Source organism: Macrobrachium nipponense, chromosome 24 (genome assembly GCF_015104395.2).
Source record: "Macrobrachium nipponense isolate FS-2020 chromosome 24, ASM1510439v2, whole genome shotgun sequence".
Taxonomy (NCBI): domain Eukaryota; kingdom Metazoa; phylum Arthropoda; class Malacostraca; order Decapoda; family Palaemonidae; genus Macrobrachium; species Macrobrachium nipponense.
The window spans coordinates 47038563-47057809 of NC_061091.1; the positions used below are offsets into that span (position 1 = coordinate 47038563).

A 19247-nucleotide genomic window follows, 5' to 3' on the forward strand; every position below is an offset into this window, starting at 1 on the left:
ATAGCACTGGTAGCACCCAACTGGCTGAAGAGCAATTGGTTTCTTCTTCTACTAAAGTTGAAACTCCGTCCCGGACGGATTCCCAACCCAAAGTTGACTCAGGTGGTACAAACTCAGACTGTGTCAGCTTCCTCAAGAATTCTGAATGCCCTAACTTTATGGACTTCATGAAGTTTGCGGCACAGAAAGATGCTAATATTGATCCGCTAAACACATTGTTCGTGGAATCAGACAAAAGAGAATCGACACTCCGGCAGTATGATTCGGCAGTGAGGAAGTTAGCCATCTTTCTAAAAGAATCAGATGTTCAGACAATGACTACGAATCTGGCAATTTCATTTTTTAGAAATCTGTTCGAAAAAGGCCTAGCTGCTAGTAGTACCAATACTATGACTAAATCCACCTTGTGGAAGATATTTCAGTCTGGCTTTAATATTGATTTAACAGATTTGTACTTCTCGTCTATTGCTAGAGCATGTGCTCATCTGAGACCAGTAAATCGGCTTCATACGTTCTCCTGGTTTTTAAATGACATTCTCAAGTTAGCCTCAGATACTGATAATGAATCATGCTCATATATAACCCTTCTCAGGAAAACATTATTTTTACTGAGCCTGGCCTCAGGCGCCAGAATATCTGAACTGTTGGCTCTCTCTAGAGAACCAAATCATGTTGATTTCCTCCCTTCAGGAGTTCTGCTTTCTCCTGATCTGAAATTCTTGGCAAAGAATGAAGACCCTCAGAACAGATGGTCTCCGTGGAAGATGGTCCCTCTTCCACAGGACCCATCATTATGTCCAGTTATTACATTGAAATCTTATCTTGACAGAACTTCTAATAGGTCTTCAGGTCCTCTTTTTATTAGAGAGAATGGTGGAACCATTTCCTTGAAGGCCATCAAACAACAAATTCTTTATTTTATTAAACAAGCTAATCCGGATTCAGTTCCTCAGGTCCATGATATCCGAGCAGTGGCTACCTCAGTTAATTATTTTCATCATATGAACTTCGATGATCTCAAAAAGTATACGGGTTGGAAATCTCCGACAGTATTTAAACACCACTGTCTAAAGTCTTTAGAGGCCCTTAAATATTTTGCAGTGGCTGCAGGGAACATTGTCTCCCCTGATACAGCATAATTATGTATTTTGTAATTTTGTATATTATTAATTATCATTGATTTTGCTATTGATTACTTTTTGGTACTCCCTCTCACCTACCTGCCTCGCTTGTATTCCCTGCCTTTTTGCCTTTTTGTTACGGACTGGATTGCTTATCAACCCACTCCTGTACTTGTACATAGTTCATTATTTCATGTGTTATTATATTCATTACCTGTTCTTATTTTTCCTGGTGATTGTATGAATTTGGTCATATATTATTATACGTTATTTACTCCTTGTATTTTGTTATCCTTAACTTTGATCATTAAAACAATAATTGTAAGAAAATTTTATTTTACCTTTCATATAAAATTTTTTGTTTTACTCTCAATTTACCAAGCTTGTATGGCGAATTCTGTTACTATTTCACTGGGCGACACAGGTCGATCCCAGAAAAGGGATTTTGACAAAGGAAAAATCTATTTCTGGGTGAAGACCTGTGTCGCCCAGTGAACCCATCCCTCTCTTTTCCTTTCCCCACCCTTTAGCTGGCTTAAGCTTGGGTGCGTATTTCAGGAATGAGGGTTCTTGGCAGAGGTAGTAGTGACGAGCGGAAGGTAGCCGTTGTAACGGCACCTCTCTAGCGGGGGATTTTGAGAGAGGAGAGACCTAATTGGCAAAGTATCTGTGATAGTGGCTTCCACTCGCCCTTGATGATATATCAACACCTTATGAGGGTGAGCGATCCAGAGGTAGTAACTCTTGCATTCCATATGGCTTTTTTTCTCTGGTATATATGGCATTTATTTATACCTAGAAATGAGTGCTATATGCACATTTCACTGGGCGACATAGGTCTTCACCCAGAAAGGGATTTTTCCTTTGTCAAAATCCCTTTTATATATGTATTTGTAATAAGTTGTGTTCAAGTAAAGGGTACAAGCTGAATCTCTAGAGTAAACTGATAGAACAAATTGTCCCCCCTCCTGCCTCACCCCAATTCTACCTGCGAAAGGGTAGACCTCCTTTCTTTGGACCTTGGATTGTAGATTTTTACCTCCTCATCTCTTGCAATCAAACAGTTGCAATAATAGCCGCCAAGGCATAGGACATTGCTAATATCTTTTGTTTCCAATTTGATTGTTACCAACTTATATTGCTAAACATGAAATATGAAATTATCTCTCAATTAATTAACCTTTCAATTACCTATGGTAAACAACATTATGATCCCAGAAGTCTAGTTAGAGCATTCTCAACAAACATTTAGAGTACCATTGCCAACATCATTAACAACAAGTTATGTTGTTTCTTGAATGATGTTCATACAAGTATTTATACCTAAAGGAAGCAGATAGAAATGTTTTTCCATTTTGGACTTAGTGACATTCTTTCTCTTGATTAAATTTTTTTTATGCTTTTATGTAACTGTATGCTGATAGTTATTTACTCTGCATGCTGATTGTGGAGTTATTTTCATATTTTAATTTTGGATGTAAGGCTAAATACAGAAATATAATGGAAGCATTGCTACACCATCATTTTCCAACTTAAAAAAAAAAATGAAAAGGAAAAGGCAGGCCATCCCTTTATGGTATGCTCAGGTCTGTAGCACTCACATTTGTGGGCATCACAGGTCTGTTTAGTTTTTTGTCGTGTACTATACTATAGCTGCATGAAATTCAGTGTGGCTTTTTATACTTTTATTATTAAGGAAGAAACCACATGTTTTATGTCAGCAAATATGGTACCTCCCATGATCACCTCTTTCTTTATAATGATGCACCAGAGGGTCACTGCCATCTAAAAAATTCTATTACTGTAGGAGAATGCTTATATAGGTTGTAGGTGCAAATGATATGTATGATGAAATAATAATCTGTGACTTTTAACTGAGAGATATCATATCTTCAAGATAGTTAAGAATTAGTTGTGCCCTCATTTTTTCCATGATTTCAAGGGCCCTTTGAAGTTGTGTTCACATCTACTTCAGCTTTGCTAAGGTGGGTGTAAACAAAGCTTTGGTGACATTTAACAGTGATCTTAAAGCTGACTCGAAGGATGAGGATTCCATCATGTTATTTGAAGCAGACAATTGGCTATTGACAAATGAGGAGTTGATGAAGCTTCATGAGCAGCAGTGCTACAAGGAGGAGCATGCACCAGAACCAGAACCTCAGTGCTTCATCATAAACAAGATGCAGCAGGGGCATTGCTCTCAGTGACAAAGCCCTTGTGTTTTTTAAGGAGGTGGATCTCAAATCTGAATGCTTTACCAAGGTATTGGGGCCATTGCACAACTCAGTTATTTGTTAGAGGCTGATTTTGGATGAAAATAAGAGAAACAGAGTTTGATGCACTCTCACCCAGTTTTTGCAGCATGCAAATCCACATGAATAAGAAATTTCAGCCTTTAAGGCTCTTTCTTCCCCATCAAGCACATCGAAGTCACTCATGAGGTAGGTACAGTACATACAGGTATTTTTTTTCATTCTCTGTGTGTATAAATTTGAATTTTTATTGGGTTGCCAGTAGGGTTATTTTATAGTGAGTGTAGGTTATTTTTTAAATGGCTTTTTGACTGGAACTAATTAATGATGTCTTGGAACTAATTAATGATGTAGGTTGAGGTATTACTGTATTGATTTTTGTAGGAAAGGTACAGATGATTGTTTCTTAAGGATAATTTTAGAGAAGAAACCAATCAGCCTGTACAGAGAAGTTGTGCAGTTGATTGTCTGTCATGTTGCAGGGCTTGAAAAATATCAAATGCATGTTGTTTACAGGCAAGGCTTTTTTTATTTTAATAGCAATAAATTTGATTTTTTTTTTTTTTTTTTTTTTTTTTTTATCAGACTGTATATGCAAAAATCCTGTTTCCATTAATGAAGAAGGTAACACTTTGAACATTTAAATGAATAAATCCGTGACACTCTTGCTCAAGGATTATTTGCCATATATTATTTATCTGGTATAAATGTTTGACAGTGAGAGTTTAGGATTCAGTGGCTTTGCAATGTGAATATCATTAAAGTGTCTTTTTGTCTAATCAGCTGTTCAGTTTTTGTAAAACAGTCATTAGAGCATACCTGCAATCTTCATAAATGTGTATCATTATTGAAGAACATTATTGTGACTTCATGGTTTTTTATACCAATACTAGAATGCTTTCATGAAAGTAATACAATATGTTATGGCTTGGTAATACAAGATGTTATGCTGCCAAGCCATTTTTCTGGAGTCTTCTTGTGATGGAGTGGAAACTCAATAACACAAGATATTTGCAAGGAATATTTTTCACTCCCCCAGAATAGTGAAGTTTTAAAAACTAAACATTGCTGTTTTTTTTATCTTACATTGTCCATCGGCTATCCAAGAAGTTTGTAGACTTTATCTTAGTTTTCACAAATTGTAATTACTACTATTTTACTTGTCTAAACTTGATTATGAGTTTTCTAATTCAGTTGTACCACAAACATTGTTCTCAATGGTAATAGGACCTTGAGAATGCTGTATCAGTGATGGCAACAAGAGTGTAATAGTTTCAGATGAAGCACATAAGCTCTTAGGCAGTTAGTGTAAATTTATTGTATCGGTGTGACGGATGTTTTTCAGTAGAAAGTTCAATGTCCACTTTAAAGGGCAATTTTAATGCTAAACAACATCAGTTCAGCATTTCAGTGCCATACTTAAGTTACATTAATATTTTGGTATAATTTTCTCTGTGTACATTAATACATTATTGTATTTTTTTTTATTATGATGGAAGTGGAGCACTGATTAATGTCACAAATGATTTGCTTGATTGTTTCATAGATCTGTTGCAGTACTCGAGAAACAGTTAATTGAGTCCATAAAAAATTTATGAGGAACCTGGTATTTTTTCATTTTTGCAAGAAATGATTTCTTTTAGGGCCTTTTATGGTAACACTTCTTAATATTGCAGTCATTTTTGCACTGTTTATTGAGCTTATAAATTTTCCAGTCTATTTTCCAGTCTTTAATCTCAATTAGTACTTGCAGTTCTCTTATTTTCCAACTTTTTAACTTCCATCCTTTTGCATCATCATGTTGTAAAACTCTTTGAAGTTAACACTATGTATGGGATTGCTTTCTTATCAACTAGTTTTGCAGTATTCTAAATTTAAGAAGTATTTTAATTCTTCAGTTCTTCCGAGTACAGTACTTTACTACACTTATTTTGTTTAAATTTAAGCATCTGTATTCCTGGATTACTTATGTACAAAAACAATTACTTGGTATGTTAAATACCTGTATTATCATTGTTTTATCATATTATTCTGGTCCTCGCTGGTTAACCAGTCTGTTTGTTATTGGTGTTCTCACTGAAGAATCATTAAGGTACAAACCTTAGAACATTTTTGTGAGCAGGCTTTGTATTTGCTCAATATAAAGAAATCGGCAATTGTTAGTAAAGCACAAATGCACTAGTGCATATACCTGATAAATGGTAAGGATTCCCTCATCTAAGTTGGGATTTATGTAGAGAAACAAAATCCAGTTACCCATGCTGAGAAAGACCATTTTTTCAGATACAAACTCAGAAAAAACAAAGAACCCCTCCAGAAAAAGTAGATTTGATGATGCACAACCCATGGCAAGTTCTGGCAAGAATGAAGAAGAGAAAGGGAAAGTGAATGATGCTCTAAAATTGATAATGGCCAGTTACAAAGATTTCCAAAAAGGTGGTCTTAGTACAGATCCAACCCCAAGATCTAGCAGAAGTAAAGGTAAGTGTGTGTTTAATGTTTATGCCTAAATCACAATACCTAAAGGATAGAGACAAATTTCCTTAAATGTTTCATTCCGGTAGCATGTGATTTTTTCGAAAATAAATTAAATGATAGCCTAATTGTGTCATATTGTTGTTATAAGTCAATCCGTGTATTGATGAGTATGTATATTGATGAGTACTCCATCTAATGATCTTATGAAATTACTCAGATTTAGTGTTGTGGTTTGGTACCAGATTTGTCCTAACAAAAATAAAATTTGTACAACTTAAAACATGTTTTTCACATCAACTTGTAACATGAATAGCAATATAGTACTTCCATGTAAATGGCTCTCAAAGCTCACCAACTTATTAAATCCTGAGTCAAGACCCCTTACAAGCCTACCCAGAAGCCTCCCATCTTCCTTTGTGCAACTTTGTTGTATTCACATACTTTGAGTTGCACTCCCAGGATTGCTGTTTTTAATTTTATTTTGTGTCATTTCCATCAGTTGCATTCTTCATAATGGTAGTGTTTTGTAGTGACCAATAGCAAGATCTTAATCTGTTAAGCATCACTTTTGGGAGGTGCTGCCATGTCCATACCATCACATTTTCTCTCTCACAGTGGTCATTTGGTCTGTGCTAGTTTTTATCCATTTTTATGTGTTCTTTTTTATATTGCTATTTTTTTGTATAAATGTATTTGGATATTAAAATAATGTAGAATAAGAAAAGACGAAAGAATTCATTTAATTTTAACTAACTAAAAATTACATGCATGACACATAAAAGGGAAAACTGGACTTTCCTTTCCTTTGTTTGTTTGTTTGTTTTTGTTTTTTATTTAATAAAGAACAAGATCTAAGATTCCTTTCATTACTTGGAATAGGAGGACAATAGTTAGGAAATTGTCTGCTAATTGCCGAGAAGGTTTTTTTGAAAGACGTGGTGTCTGTCTATTATAACATGTTGAATATATATTGCATATATTGTAATAAGTTTTTGTTTAGTCTCAAAATAAGTATTTCTCCATAGAATCATAATGTAATATGCTCAGAACACTTCTTATGTTTTCATCTTTGTATCATTGATTTATTCCAATATGCTGCTATTTTTTCACATTTTGTTTTATTGGTTTCTATTCTTTAGGAACATATCTCCCATTTATGCTCAGTGTTCCAATACAATCTATTTTTTTTTATCAACAAGTGCATCTACTAATTCTGCACTTGTAAAATAACTATCAATAAACATAAAAAATCCCTTCCCTAAAAGAGGGTCTATGAGAGTGAAAACAATTCTGGAAGGGCCTGGATCATATAGTAGGAACTGTTAATTGTATGGTGTGTCTGTACCCACATAAATAAAAGTTCCAGATATAGCCATTAGTACTTTCACAAAATGCTTTCATGTAATTGGCATATGTTGTACCCATGACATATTGCCTTTTGCATTGGAATGCTCATTATAGGTGGATGAATGGGATAAAGAAAGATTGCTTATCAATGAACTCCTGAAGCATACTGGGAGACAATGCTCATAAGAGAGCTAGATGTCCTCTGTCAGACTGTCTTTCTGGTACAAAAAAGTTGCCAATTACCTAAATTTAGCTCATAGTGTTGTTGAAGTATGTTCCTACAGTTTGTATAAGAGTAAAGTGTATTTCTGAGCTTGATCAGTGCAGCACCAGCCGTGAAAGAGGGAGAATGTTGATATGAGAGGTGGGTGACTGAGATATACCATTGGTGATGCCTAACAGGTTAAAGTTTTAAGTGGTAATTGCTCCCACACAGATACAAACCTTTGTTATTTATATAGGAGATTGCTTAAGTACAAGTTGAAAACAGCCATTGAGACTTAATGACAAGATAGTTAATGAAGGGCAGGTAGGAGAAATCCCCACATCCTGAATGACAAAGTAGTTAATTAAAGGCAGGTAGCAGAAAACCCCACCCTGCTGCTGGTCTCTGCTCCACATTACTTCCAGCTGCCATTGAGTACATCTTTTTCCAGCTCTCTACCCAGTTAATACAGTCAAGCCCTGTTGTTATTAGAATAAATAATTTATTTCCTTTTCCTTGTTTGATTTTTGTGTGATTGATGAGTAAAGAGCAGACCCATCAGTCAATTAAGACAGCTTCATTTAAGGATATGAGGCCAGAAGTAATTAAGTGTCAATGCTCAAGGACAAATGAGCCTTATGACAAGTTTTTCCTATGTTGGCAGTAGACCCTCATTCACTAGTTGCTTCCTGTAGGCAGCCCATATGTAATCGTAGTGGGGTGTCGAGTGTGGCTGTCTGAACAATGGCTCAAGTTTGCATTGAAGAGAAAGAAGAAACCTAACAAGTGTTCCAGTGTCTTTGGAGAGTTAACACACCACCTCCCAAGCTGCTTCCCATTTAGTTGCTCTGCCGAAGGGAGTAGCATCTCCTGTGGGTGCTCCTTATGAACAAGTTTTGATTATCTCTGAAGGCTTCATTTCATTCAAAAGGAGACGTTTCCTCTGGCAAGGCTTCATTTCATTCAGAAGGAGACGTCTCCGCTGACAAGCCTTCTATCTCTGGAAGGAAGGAAGGAAAGCTCACGCACTAACCAGCTTCCTTTTCAGGCGTGTGAGAGACCAACAGGCTCAGGGAGTTATGGCCATCCCTGGGTCTCTCAGAAAAGCCTAGTATTTTCATTTCGGTGTATTACCAAGCAATTATATAGCTGTAGGTTCCCTACCACGGCAGATCAAAATTCAAACTTTGCAGTGGAGCTGCCATCGCTATTGCAGGTGACAGGGATCCGCCCACTTTTGTTGTTTTTTGCTGGCTCCTGAGTAACATTGGTGGTTTGAGTAGACCTCTCTTCATTATATTGGATGGTTGTATTGCTTTACAAATCTTTGGTGAAGTATTCACTTCATGTAGTTTAATTTAGCTTTTGTTTGCCATCAAATCTTATTCTAGCTCTTTGGGAGTTAGGTTCTTTGCCCCGGGGATTGCAGAATAGGTTAGCTAAACCTTTTTATGATTTGCATTCTAAATGCATCAGATGTTGGGGACAAGAATTTAATTGGGTGGTTACGTGTCCCAAATGTCAGGGAAGGAACGAACAGTACTGGAAGGTTTTTATTTCTTACTCTGAAAAAGTTATGAAGGATAGAAGGAGGAAGGCAGCTCTCAAGAGCTGAAAATATAGCTAGTTTAGCTTCTTCTCCTTCGCCTGTAGTGGCGGCAACTACTGTTTCTTCCCCTCCTCCTCCGATCTTAAGTCCTCCTACTCCCTTAATTTTTCCCCTCCTCCTCCTATAATAAGTCCTCCTACTCCCTTAACTTTGACTCCTTTGCCAGCTTCCCATGATTCCTTTTCCAACACCACTGTCAACCTTGAATCAAGGTTCAAGAAGAAGTTGATTTGCTAGTGAACACAGGAATGGAATTAGGTCTTTCTGTGAAATCTTTTATGGAAAAACCTATAAGTGTGAAGGAAGTGCCAAGGATTAGTGCAATGATTTCTGAGGGGGCGGCTGCCCGTCCCTCCAGTTTTCTTAGAAGAGGGTCACTTTCCCACTCCCCCACCTGTAAGAGAAGACATGCCAGAAGTCCAAGGGAGACTGGTACTGGTGAGGCTTGCCCACGGGCAGTCGCTTCCTTCATTGAATGATACGGTGACAGCAGGATGACAATCGCTTCCTTCGTCGAACCTGTAGGGTGACAGCAGGATGGAAGTCGCTTCCTCCATCGAACCTGTGGGGTGACAGCAGGAATGCAGTCACTTCCTCCGTCGAACCTGTAGGACAGTTGGGGCTTTTGCCAGGAAAATGGAGGACTGTTCTATCCTTCCTGAGGACATTGCTGAGGACTGGTCGGGTGTCCTCTCTTGTGCCAACAAGTCCAAGTTGATTAGGGATGGATCAGATGAAGTAACCTCGCTCTTTGCGATGGGCATACTGAAGAAGCGGGTTCCTTTGCCACAAAATACGTAACCTTTGCAGAGAAGTCAGCCCGCATGTTCTCTCCTCTGGACAGGACCCATTTGTTTCCATTGGAAATTGTAAAAGAGCGCAGAAAAAGTCAACACATGACTTATTAGCCCAGTCGGCAAAATGTCCCATAACTCCATGTTCTACTCCTGCCAAGTCCTTCTCTCCAGTGCAAAGGCCTTTCGAGAGGGAAGTCTTGACCCTCACTAGGTCCCACTCTAATTTGCGACACCCTCCAAAGACCATGTCGAAACCCACCATAAAGCCCTATACCAAGTGATGCACCAGTCCTTTTTGTACCTGGTCGATGCCAGACTACACCATTTTTGGGAGGAATGGAGCCACTGAGGACCAAAACCCTGGGTGATTCAGGTTCCTCATTTTGGGTATTTCATTTACCTGCAAAGAAGAACGCCCTTTTTGCAAGGTACCCATGAAAATGACAGCCTACTCTCCAGACTCAGAGGTTTTTAGCTCTAATCTGATAGGTAGAGGATCTCATTCAGAAAGGGGCTGTAGAAGAAGTTGTCGACTAATCATCTGAGGGGTTTTACAACAGACTCTTTGTAGTCCCCCAAGTCATCAGGGAGCTGGAGGCCTGTCTTAGATGTCAGTGCTCTGAATTTGTTCATCCTCAAGACCAAGTTCAATATGGAAATGACTCAATCAGTGTTAGCATCATTTCACCAGGGGAACTGGATGGTGTCCCTGTACATACTAGATCCATATTTTCTAGTCCCTATTCACCAAGACTCCAGGAAGCATCTTTTGATTCATTTTCCTAGACAAGCTTCAGGAGCTATGCTTTGATCTATCATTGGTGCCTCAAGTTTTCACTTGGGTCTTAGCTCCTCTAGGGAAGTTGCTCCACCTTCTAAGAATCAATGTGTCACTTTACCTAGATGACTGGCTTCGCAGCGGAAAGCCAGTGTGCGAAGGACTTAGGACCCTCTGTCTGACATAATTCTTTAGAAAAATCTCAGGTGGTACCATTCCAGAGCATTCTCTATTTGGGTATGACTGAATTCTCTAGAGCATTTCGGGCTTTTCTCTCCCTGAAGAGAATAGTCATGTCTCCTGACTGTTCAGAAATTCCTAGCTTGCCAGTCATGTTCCGCAGTCCAGTGGATGAGCCTTCTGGGAACTTTGGCATCAGCAAAACGGTTCATCAAACTTGGAAGACTTTATGTGGGACCCCAGCAATTCTTCTTGAAGGCGAGTTGGCACAGGAAGACTCAGCCAAACTCAACAGTGTTTTGCATCACAGAAGAGTTCAAAGAAGACCTCATTTGATGGTTTTCAAGAGAGTGACTCCAGGAGGGACTCTCTTCACCTTCTGCACCCTTCCCGACAGTTTTATTCTGATTCTTCAGACATAGGCTAGGGAGCCCTATTAGGGGAGCAGAAAGTGTTGGGGAAATGGTCAGAAGCACAAAAATCTCTACACATCAGTGTAAAGGAGCTGTTGGCAGTTCACCTGGGCCTACAAGCATTCACTCACCTGATTTCAGACCAGGTGGTAGCAGTACATGATACAGTTTCACCACCTTGTTGTACATTTGAAAGGTGGAAAGGCACACTCCTTCACCCTTCATGAAGCCTCAAGAGACCTACTCCTTTGGGTAGAGAAAAATCGGATTTCCCGCATCCCTTGCTTCGTTCAAGGAAGGTTGAATGTTCTGGCAACAAATTGAGCAGACACTGTTAAGTTCTTCTGTCAGAATGGACTCTCAATGCCAAGACCTGCATCGACCTATGGAAGCTCTGGGCCAAGCCCTCAATAGACCTCTTTGCCACCTCAAAGAACAACCACCTCCCCCTGTATTGCTCTCCAGTCACAGATCCTCTAGCTTGGTCTACGGAGGAGATGTTGCGACTGGACAGGCTAGATGCTAACGCCTTTTCCCTCTTCAGGGTGATCAGAAACATGCTGAACAACATGATGTTCCATCAGAACATCTCCCTAACACTAGCCGCCCCACTCTGGTTTCCAGACCTTCACTTACTAATCAATTTCCCAAGATTACTGCCTCAAAACAAGTCAGACAGCCACACTTCCTCAGATATTATCAAGGAGTGTCTGCGCTGGCCCCGACAGGCTTCAGACTGTCAGGAGCCTCATTAGAGTGAAAGGCTTTTCACGAAGAGCTGCAGAAGCTATTGCGAAATGCAGTCGAACTTCTTCTGACAAACTTTACCAGTCCAAGTGAAACATCTTTAGAAGATGGTGTAGAGCCATGTCAAGCTCAGTGTTTAGGCACAGGGGTCTTATTAGATCATTCAAAATCAAAACTTCCAAGTGTCTGAAAGACTCTGTCTCTTGGAACTTAGATGTGGTCCTTAAATGGCTGCCAAGTTCCGCATTCAAACTCCTTCGCTAGACATTTATTGAGGAATTTGACTAAGAAGACCTTATTTTTAGTGGCATTAGCTTTGGCAAAATGAGTGTATATGGTATGGAGAAGAGAGTTAGTTTCTCTCAGGGAGACGCAGTCTGTTCTCTGTCCCTTTGTTTTCTCGCTAAGAATGAGAACCCCTCAAGTCCTTGGCCACGTTCTTTCATCCTCAGGAACCTGAAGGATATTCTTGGACCAGAAGAGGAAAGACTACTCTCCCCTTTGAGAGCATCGAGATATTACTTACACAGGACTGAGAAGATAAGGGGGACCTTTAGCTCACCTTTGCTGTTCAGTTAAAGACCCATCTCGCCCGCTTTTGAAAAATGCACTTCCCTTCTTCTTGATGGAGTTAATCCTCTAGGCTCACTCTTGGACAAAAGAAGAAGACTTTGCACTCCTTATAGTTAAAGCTTATGAAGTTAGAGCGTTCACCACTTCACTAGCCTTCGGACATGATATGTCGTTATCCGCTATCCTTCAGGCAACATTTTGGAGGTCTAAGTCAGTTTTTGTCATGCATTATTTGAAAGAAGTGAAGATTGTATTTAAGAATTGTAACAATCTCAGACCTTTATCCATTGCTGGTATGCTGTTGGGAGAGGTAACATAGAGGTGGGTTATCTGTTCCTCTTATTTTTGCCTTGAATCAAGGTTGTTGAGTTAAAGGGAAGTCTGGGGGTACTAAGTACCTGGAGTGCACACCAGTTGTTTTTATTATGGCAGTACTCACCTGCAGCAGCTCACCTGCAGCAGCTCACCTGCAAGGTAAGGTATGACGAGCACAATCAGTGCGGACACGTTTTTGTCTTTTCAAGAAATCTTTCATGTTTTTTTAATAGACACACAATCCACATCCCAATCCCTTTCAGTGTGGAATCAGCTATGTATAATTGCTTGGTAAGATACTGAAGTAAAGATGTTACTTTTAAAATAAAAACCAACCAATTACATAATCAGAGCCCTCCCTCCTCTCCACAGGTGGATTAGATTGTCTTCGGGCTTAAACAAATTGGAGACACTTGGTCAGTCATACCTTTTACTCCCGAACGTGGGCGGATCACTCACCTGCACCAGCGATGGCAGTTCCACCGCAAAATTTGAATTTTGGTCTGCTGTGGTAGGGAATCTACTTCTATGTAATTGCTTGGCAAGTATAAAATAAAACTTGTTTTTGTTATCAAAATAAATTTCTGCTTTGCTTGGTCACGTCACCTCCAGTAGGGTGAATCCTGTAACCACCTTGACTATGATCATAACAACTTTGATGGTTACAATTTCCCCAGGCTCTCTGGCTGCCCTATCTAGATAGTATCCTAGCACATCTTGTATGTTGTGTCATAAGGAGTTGGCTATAAGGGCAGTCGTCCTCCTTATGTTCTCTTAGGTACTGACCTTGGCATCAGACCTGGCTAGGAAGAAGAAGTCGAAGAAAGATAAAAGTAAAACATTGTCTTCGTCCTCTGGTTCCATTGCCTCCTCACCTTCTATCTCCAAATTTCTAAGTGGAAGAGGAAGGAAGCTACTGCATTGTTGAGGATTAGTGGAGTTTGTGGTGTTGTGAATTTATAGCTTACGTTGGACTTTTTATTAATAGGCAGACTACTGCCAATAAGGCTTTTACAATAAGTTGGGTTGTTTATTCAATCAATAGTCTAAAAGAATAACAACAAAAAACTCAGGCCTTATGAAACTACTTTATTTACATAACAACTCATGCACATTAAACAGTCAAGTTTTTTAACAGTAGTACAATCATTCCTAACCAATCCGCTAACTTAAACCTAATTGAATATACATAGAAAAAAATATTACTCTAATATTTCTTTGTAGTTTTTAGATTTTGATGGCCATTAAGTCTTTCATAACTTAAGTGCCTTAACCCTTTTGTAGTGGCAGGCATCCTTTGATGCACAAATATGGCGCAATATTTGATCGTAGTTTGTGGGAAAACATTCAAATAATTTGAATGGGCCATAAATGACTGTACGGCAACATTTATGGCAACATTCACACCTCAGTTCAAGATAGAGGAAGAATTGCCTGACTTAAGGTTTCATAAGGGAATGTACTACACCATCTCATCTCAGTAAATCTTGTATATGTTTACCTGTGAATATACTCAGAGATTTTTGCAGCTTTAATTTTTTTTTTACAACAGTATGTCAGCTGTAATTGTAATTTTGCAAAGTATAAAAAGACATTAGGAAGAACATGTATGACTTAATACGTAAAAGGTACTATACTTCCCCATCCCAGTAAATCTCATTGATAATTATCCGTGAATATACTCCAGGATTGTTGCTGAGTTTAGGATTTCTTTTCTTTCTTTTATATTACAATTATTGAGCCAGAAATTACACTTCCTCAACATGGAAAAAGGTTTCATCTACACTGTTATACAGAAAATTTTAGCTGTGCAATAGGTAGTCTTTTTCTTCATAGTACTTTAAGCATAATGTGGAAGATAAGCAATCTCTCCCCTCATATTAAAACGACGTACATTTACGGCACAATTATGAATATCAAAGTATGTTCTTTCATTGCGTGAGAACCGTTATTGCTTAAGATGTTTCTTCATAAAACATTAACACAGTGAATGTTTGGCCCACAAATCACATTTTTAGAAATAAAGTTGTCTTTATCTATGCAGGCTTGACCATTTACAATACAGTAGAAACAGGGGTTTAGGTACCGCAACCCACCTGCTATTACTGAAAATCCGCGATATATCGGGACCCCTAAAAAAATGCTTATGATTGTGTATTTTAATAGCTGCAACACCAAATAACCCACTAGAACGCTTAAAAAAATTCAGTGATTCCTGTATTTTTTTTCTATGGACATTCATGAATTACTGAATTTTCCATGGTTTTTTGAAAAATGCATTACAGGAAAATCAGCAAATAACTTAATCTGTGAATGCCAAACTGCGAATAAGTGGGAGTCCACTGTATATATTCTTTTTACAAATATAAAGGTAACTTCCCATAGTGGAGGTGCACAAACATGCTAACATTACATATGAATATCATATACCCTAGATGCTCCTATGTTAGAAATTTCAAACAGCATACTAAATGTGCATTAACCCTTAAACGCCGACTGGACGTATTTTACGTCGACATTTTTTGTCTCTCGGGTGCCGACTGGACGTATTTTACGTCGACATACAAAAGTTTTTTAAAAATTCGCGGAAAAATACTTTTAGGCCTACCAGCCAAAAACTCTTGAATCATGCGCCTTGGGGGATGCTGGGAGTTCACGGATCAAGGTGTTGTTTTCTTTACAATCGTTACGCAGGTGCGCAAGCGTGAATTTCTTTCTTGCCGCACTAAAAAGTATCTGTGACACATCTCTGAAATTATTTCGTCACTTTGACATAATTTTTGTACCATTTTAAATTAGCCGTTACATGGAGTATTATATATGAAAATGTGCGCATTTTTATGTAGAATACAACAAAAAAATACTCATGATTGTAGCTTTTATCAGTTTTGAGATATTTTCATATAAATAACGATAAGTGCCAAAATTTCAACCTTCGGTCAACTTTGACTCTACCGAAATGGTCGAAAAACGCAATTGTAAGCTAAAACTCTTATATTTTAGTAATATTCATTCATTTACCTTAATTTTGCAACAACTAATTGGAAGTCTCTAGCACAATATTTCGATTTATGGTGAATTTATGAAAAAACTTTTTCTTACGTCCGCGCGGTAACTCTTCCGAAAAAAATCATACATGCGATTGTGGTAATGTTTGCACCATTTTAAATTAGCCGTTACATAAAGTTATATATATGAAAATGTGCAAAATTTCATGCACAATACAACTAAAAACAACCCATGGTTGTAGCTTTTATCAATTTTGAAATATTTTCATATAAAAAATGATAAGTGACAAATTTTCAACCTTCGGTCAAGTTTGACTCTACCGAAATGGTCGAAAAACGCAATTTTAAGCTAAAACGCTTATATTCTAGTAATATTCAAGCATTTACCTTCATTTTGCAACAAATTGGAAGTCTCTAGCACAATATTCCGATTTATGGTGAATTTATGAAAAAAATAACATTTTCTTTACGTCCGCGCAATAACTCTTCCGAAAAAATCATACGTGCGATTGTGGTAATGTTTGCATCATTTTAAATTAGCCGTTACATAAAGTTTTATATATGAAAATGTGTGCAATTTCATGTATAATACAACAAAAAATAGTTGAAGGTTGTAGCTTTACTCATTTTTGAAATATTTGCATATAAATCACGATAAATAGAAAAAAAACCACGTTCGGTCAAATTTGACTCTACCGAAATGGTCGAAAAACGCAATTGTAAGATAAAACTCTTACAGTCTAGTAATATTCAGTCATTTATCTTCATTGTGAAACAAATTCGAAGTCTCTTGCACAATATTTAAATTTATGGTGAATTTAAAAAAAAAAAACTTTCCTTCCTTCCGCGCGCGGATTCTCCGCCACAAATCTCCGAAATGCGTACGTCGCATTCTCGGAATATTTGCTCCGTTTCATATTAGGCATTTCATAGAGTTTTATATATGAAAATGTGCGCAATTTCATGTAAATAAAACGAGAAATATTTAAAAGTTGTAGCTTTTCTTATTTCTGAAATAATTGCATATAAAAAATATATATTAAAAAAATTCGACATTCGGTCAACTTTAACTCATCAGATATGGTCAAAAACTGCATTTGTAAGCTAATATTCTTACAGTATAGTAATATTCAATCATTTGTCTTCATTTTGAAAGAAATTGGAAGTCTCTAGGACAATATGTAGATTTATGGTGAATTTTTGAAAAAAATATTTGTTTACGTCTGTGCGTTACGAATTCATGCATTATTTTGTGATAATATTTTCTCTGTGTTGCTTTTATCGGTTTACAATGTGTTATATACCAAAATGATTGCAATTTAGTGTACATTACAAAAAAAAAAGTAACTTGTTACCTTTAACCGTTTTGCGCACAGCGCGATTTGAATACAATTATATATGAAATTTCGTTTTTGCGCTATCATATATCGCATTATTTATATATGATAATGATAATTTTTTTCATTTCTGATGGTTGCATACTAAACTTCAGGCAATGAAAAAAAAGGAGCCAAAAATGAACTCTTAATCTTGAAAACTAAGCACGCTGTGATTTTTTGAAAAAAATATTTTTTCTGCTTCCGCGCTCACTCTGAAACGTCTCCGGCACACGGGAAACATTTTTTTTTTTTACCGCTTCGGCGTTTAAGGGTTAATATACTCCATGGAAGGAACATAACAAGTTTGTTAGTCACTTCCTTGAAAGATTACCATATATATATTCATGTAACACAAGATCTCGTGTATCATGCGACCCCAAATTTTCACTTTTAAAAAATAATTTTATGTATCTCGCATATCATGTGAGTTAAATTTTCAAGATTAAATAACAATAGGCTAACCTCTTTTCTTCCTCTCTATCTATTCCATTTTTTAGTTAGGTGTAACCCCTTTTCCTTCATCTCTTTATCTATCCCATCTTCTAGTTAAGTTTACAAGTAAAAGAGAATGCCAAAAGTATTGTTAGTAATGTTATACTTGTTGTGTAAATGCATACAGCCAGAAACAGCTAATTTGATATGAACAACTGAATCCAGTAGCAGCAGTTTTGCTTGCATTTCAACCTTCGTACGATAGTAAAAAATTACCTTAGTTATGTTACAAATGACGTTAAGGAGAATAGGACTGATTCATTTTTACATTACTATCCTTACTAGCTATGGACAAAAGAGCAGCAAGGGCATATACAGTGGTACCTCGAGATACGAAATTAATCCGTTCCGAGGCGGCCTTCGTATTATGAGTTTTTCGTATCTTGGAACACATTTTACTTGTAAAATGGCTAATCCGTTCCAAGCCCTCCAAAAACACCCCATTAAATTTCATAATAAAGCTAAATTGACCTATAAACAATGAAATACTACAACAATTTGGACCATTCAATACCTAAATTAAGAATAAAAATCCAAAACCTGTAAATAAAGTGTATACATATTAGTGTACAAGAAATATTACTGTAACATAAAATGTGGAAGCTTACCTTTCGAGTGAGGCTATCTCCGATAGTGGCGGCAGAGGAGGAGGAGGACAAACGGCAGATAACGTACGTACGTACGTACACTTAACTTTACGAAAGCACATAAAAAATTTAAGGAAAACTATAAAACTAAAATTTACGAAACACCTTAACAAAACTAACACTTAACTTACAAAAATCTAGAAATTACGTAAAAAAAAAATTTATTTTTTTTATTTTTAACTTTTTTTTTTTACTTTTACGTAGGCTTTTTTTTTTTTATTTTTTTTTTTTTTACAGATCAACTTCATCACCGCTTTCAACATTCTGTTTTTCATCACTTGGTTCTTCCTTTTTGCTTTCAACTTTCTGTTTGTTATCACTTGGTTCTTCCTTTTTGCTTTCAACTTTCTGTTTATTATCACTTGGTTCTTCCTTTTTGCTTACTCCTGCTAATGCTGAAGGCCTCTTTAAAAAATAACGATCCAAGGAAGATTGCTTCTGCCTACTTTTCACAATGTTCCTGAAACGACTCAGGCAAACGTCATCGAACTGTGCAAGCATATGACCTGTGTGAGCCTTTTCGGGGTGTCTTTTTTCGATAAACGATTGCACTTTATGAAAAGCACCTAGAATATCCTTAATTTCTGCCGTTGTCATAGGCTCCTCCTCCTCTTCCTTGCCGCTGCTAGCGAACTCCTCTTGAACGACGTTAAGTTGCATGGCCTCCAACTCCTTCAGGTCATCCGTCGTAAGCTCCTCTTGGCTCCTCGAGAAGGTCGTTGATGTCGTCCTCGTCGATGACCAGCCCCATGGACTTGTCGAGTGCAACGATCTCGTCAAGATCTGGTTCCAAAACAGTTTCGGGATCGTCAACTGTTTCTGACTCTGCAGCACCAGCTTCGCCCACATCGAATCCCTTGAAGTCTCTGGCGGATACGGCATCAGGCCAGAGTTTCCTCCACGAGG

General features: G+C 37.6%; 1 protein-coding gene across 1 annotated transcript in view; it reads left to right on the forward strand.

The window, feature by feature from the left end:
• Positions 1-19247, forward strand: part of LOC135205599 (uncharacterized) — a 349446-nt gene that overhangs the window by 255667 nt on the left and 74532 nt on the right. Inside the window, exon 10 of the mRNA XM_064236373.1 lies at positions 5657-5854. Coding sequence (XP_064092443.1) covers positions 5657-5854 — 198 coding nt within the window. The remainder of the gene's footprint in view (positions 1-5656; positions 5855-19247) is intronic.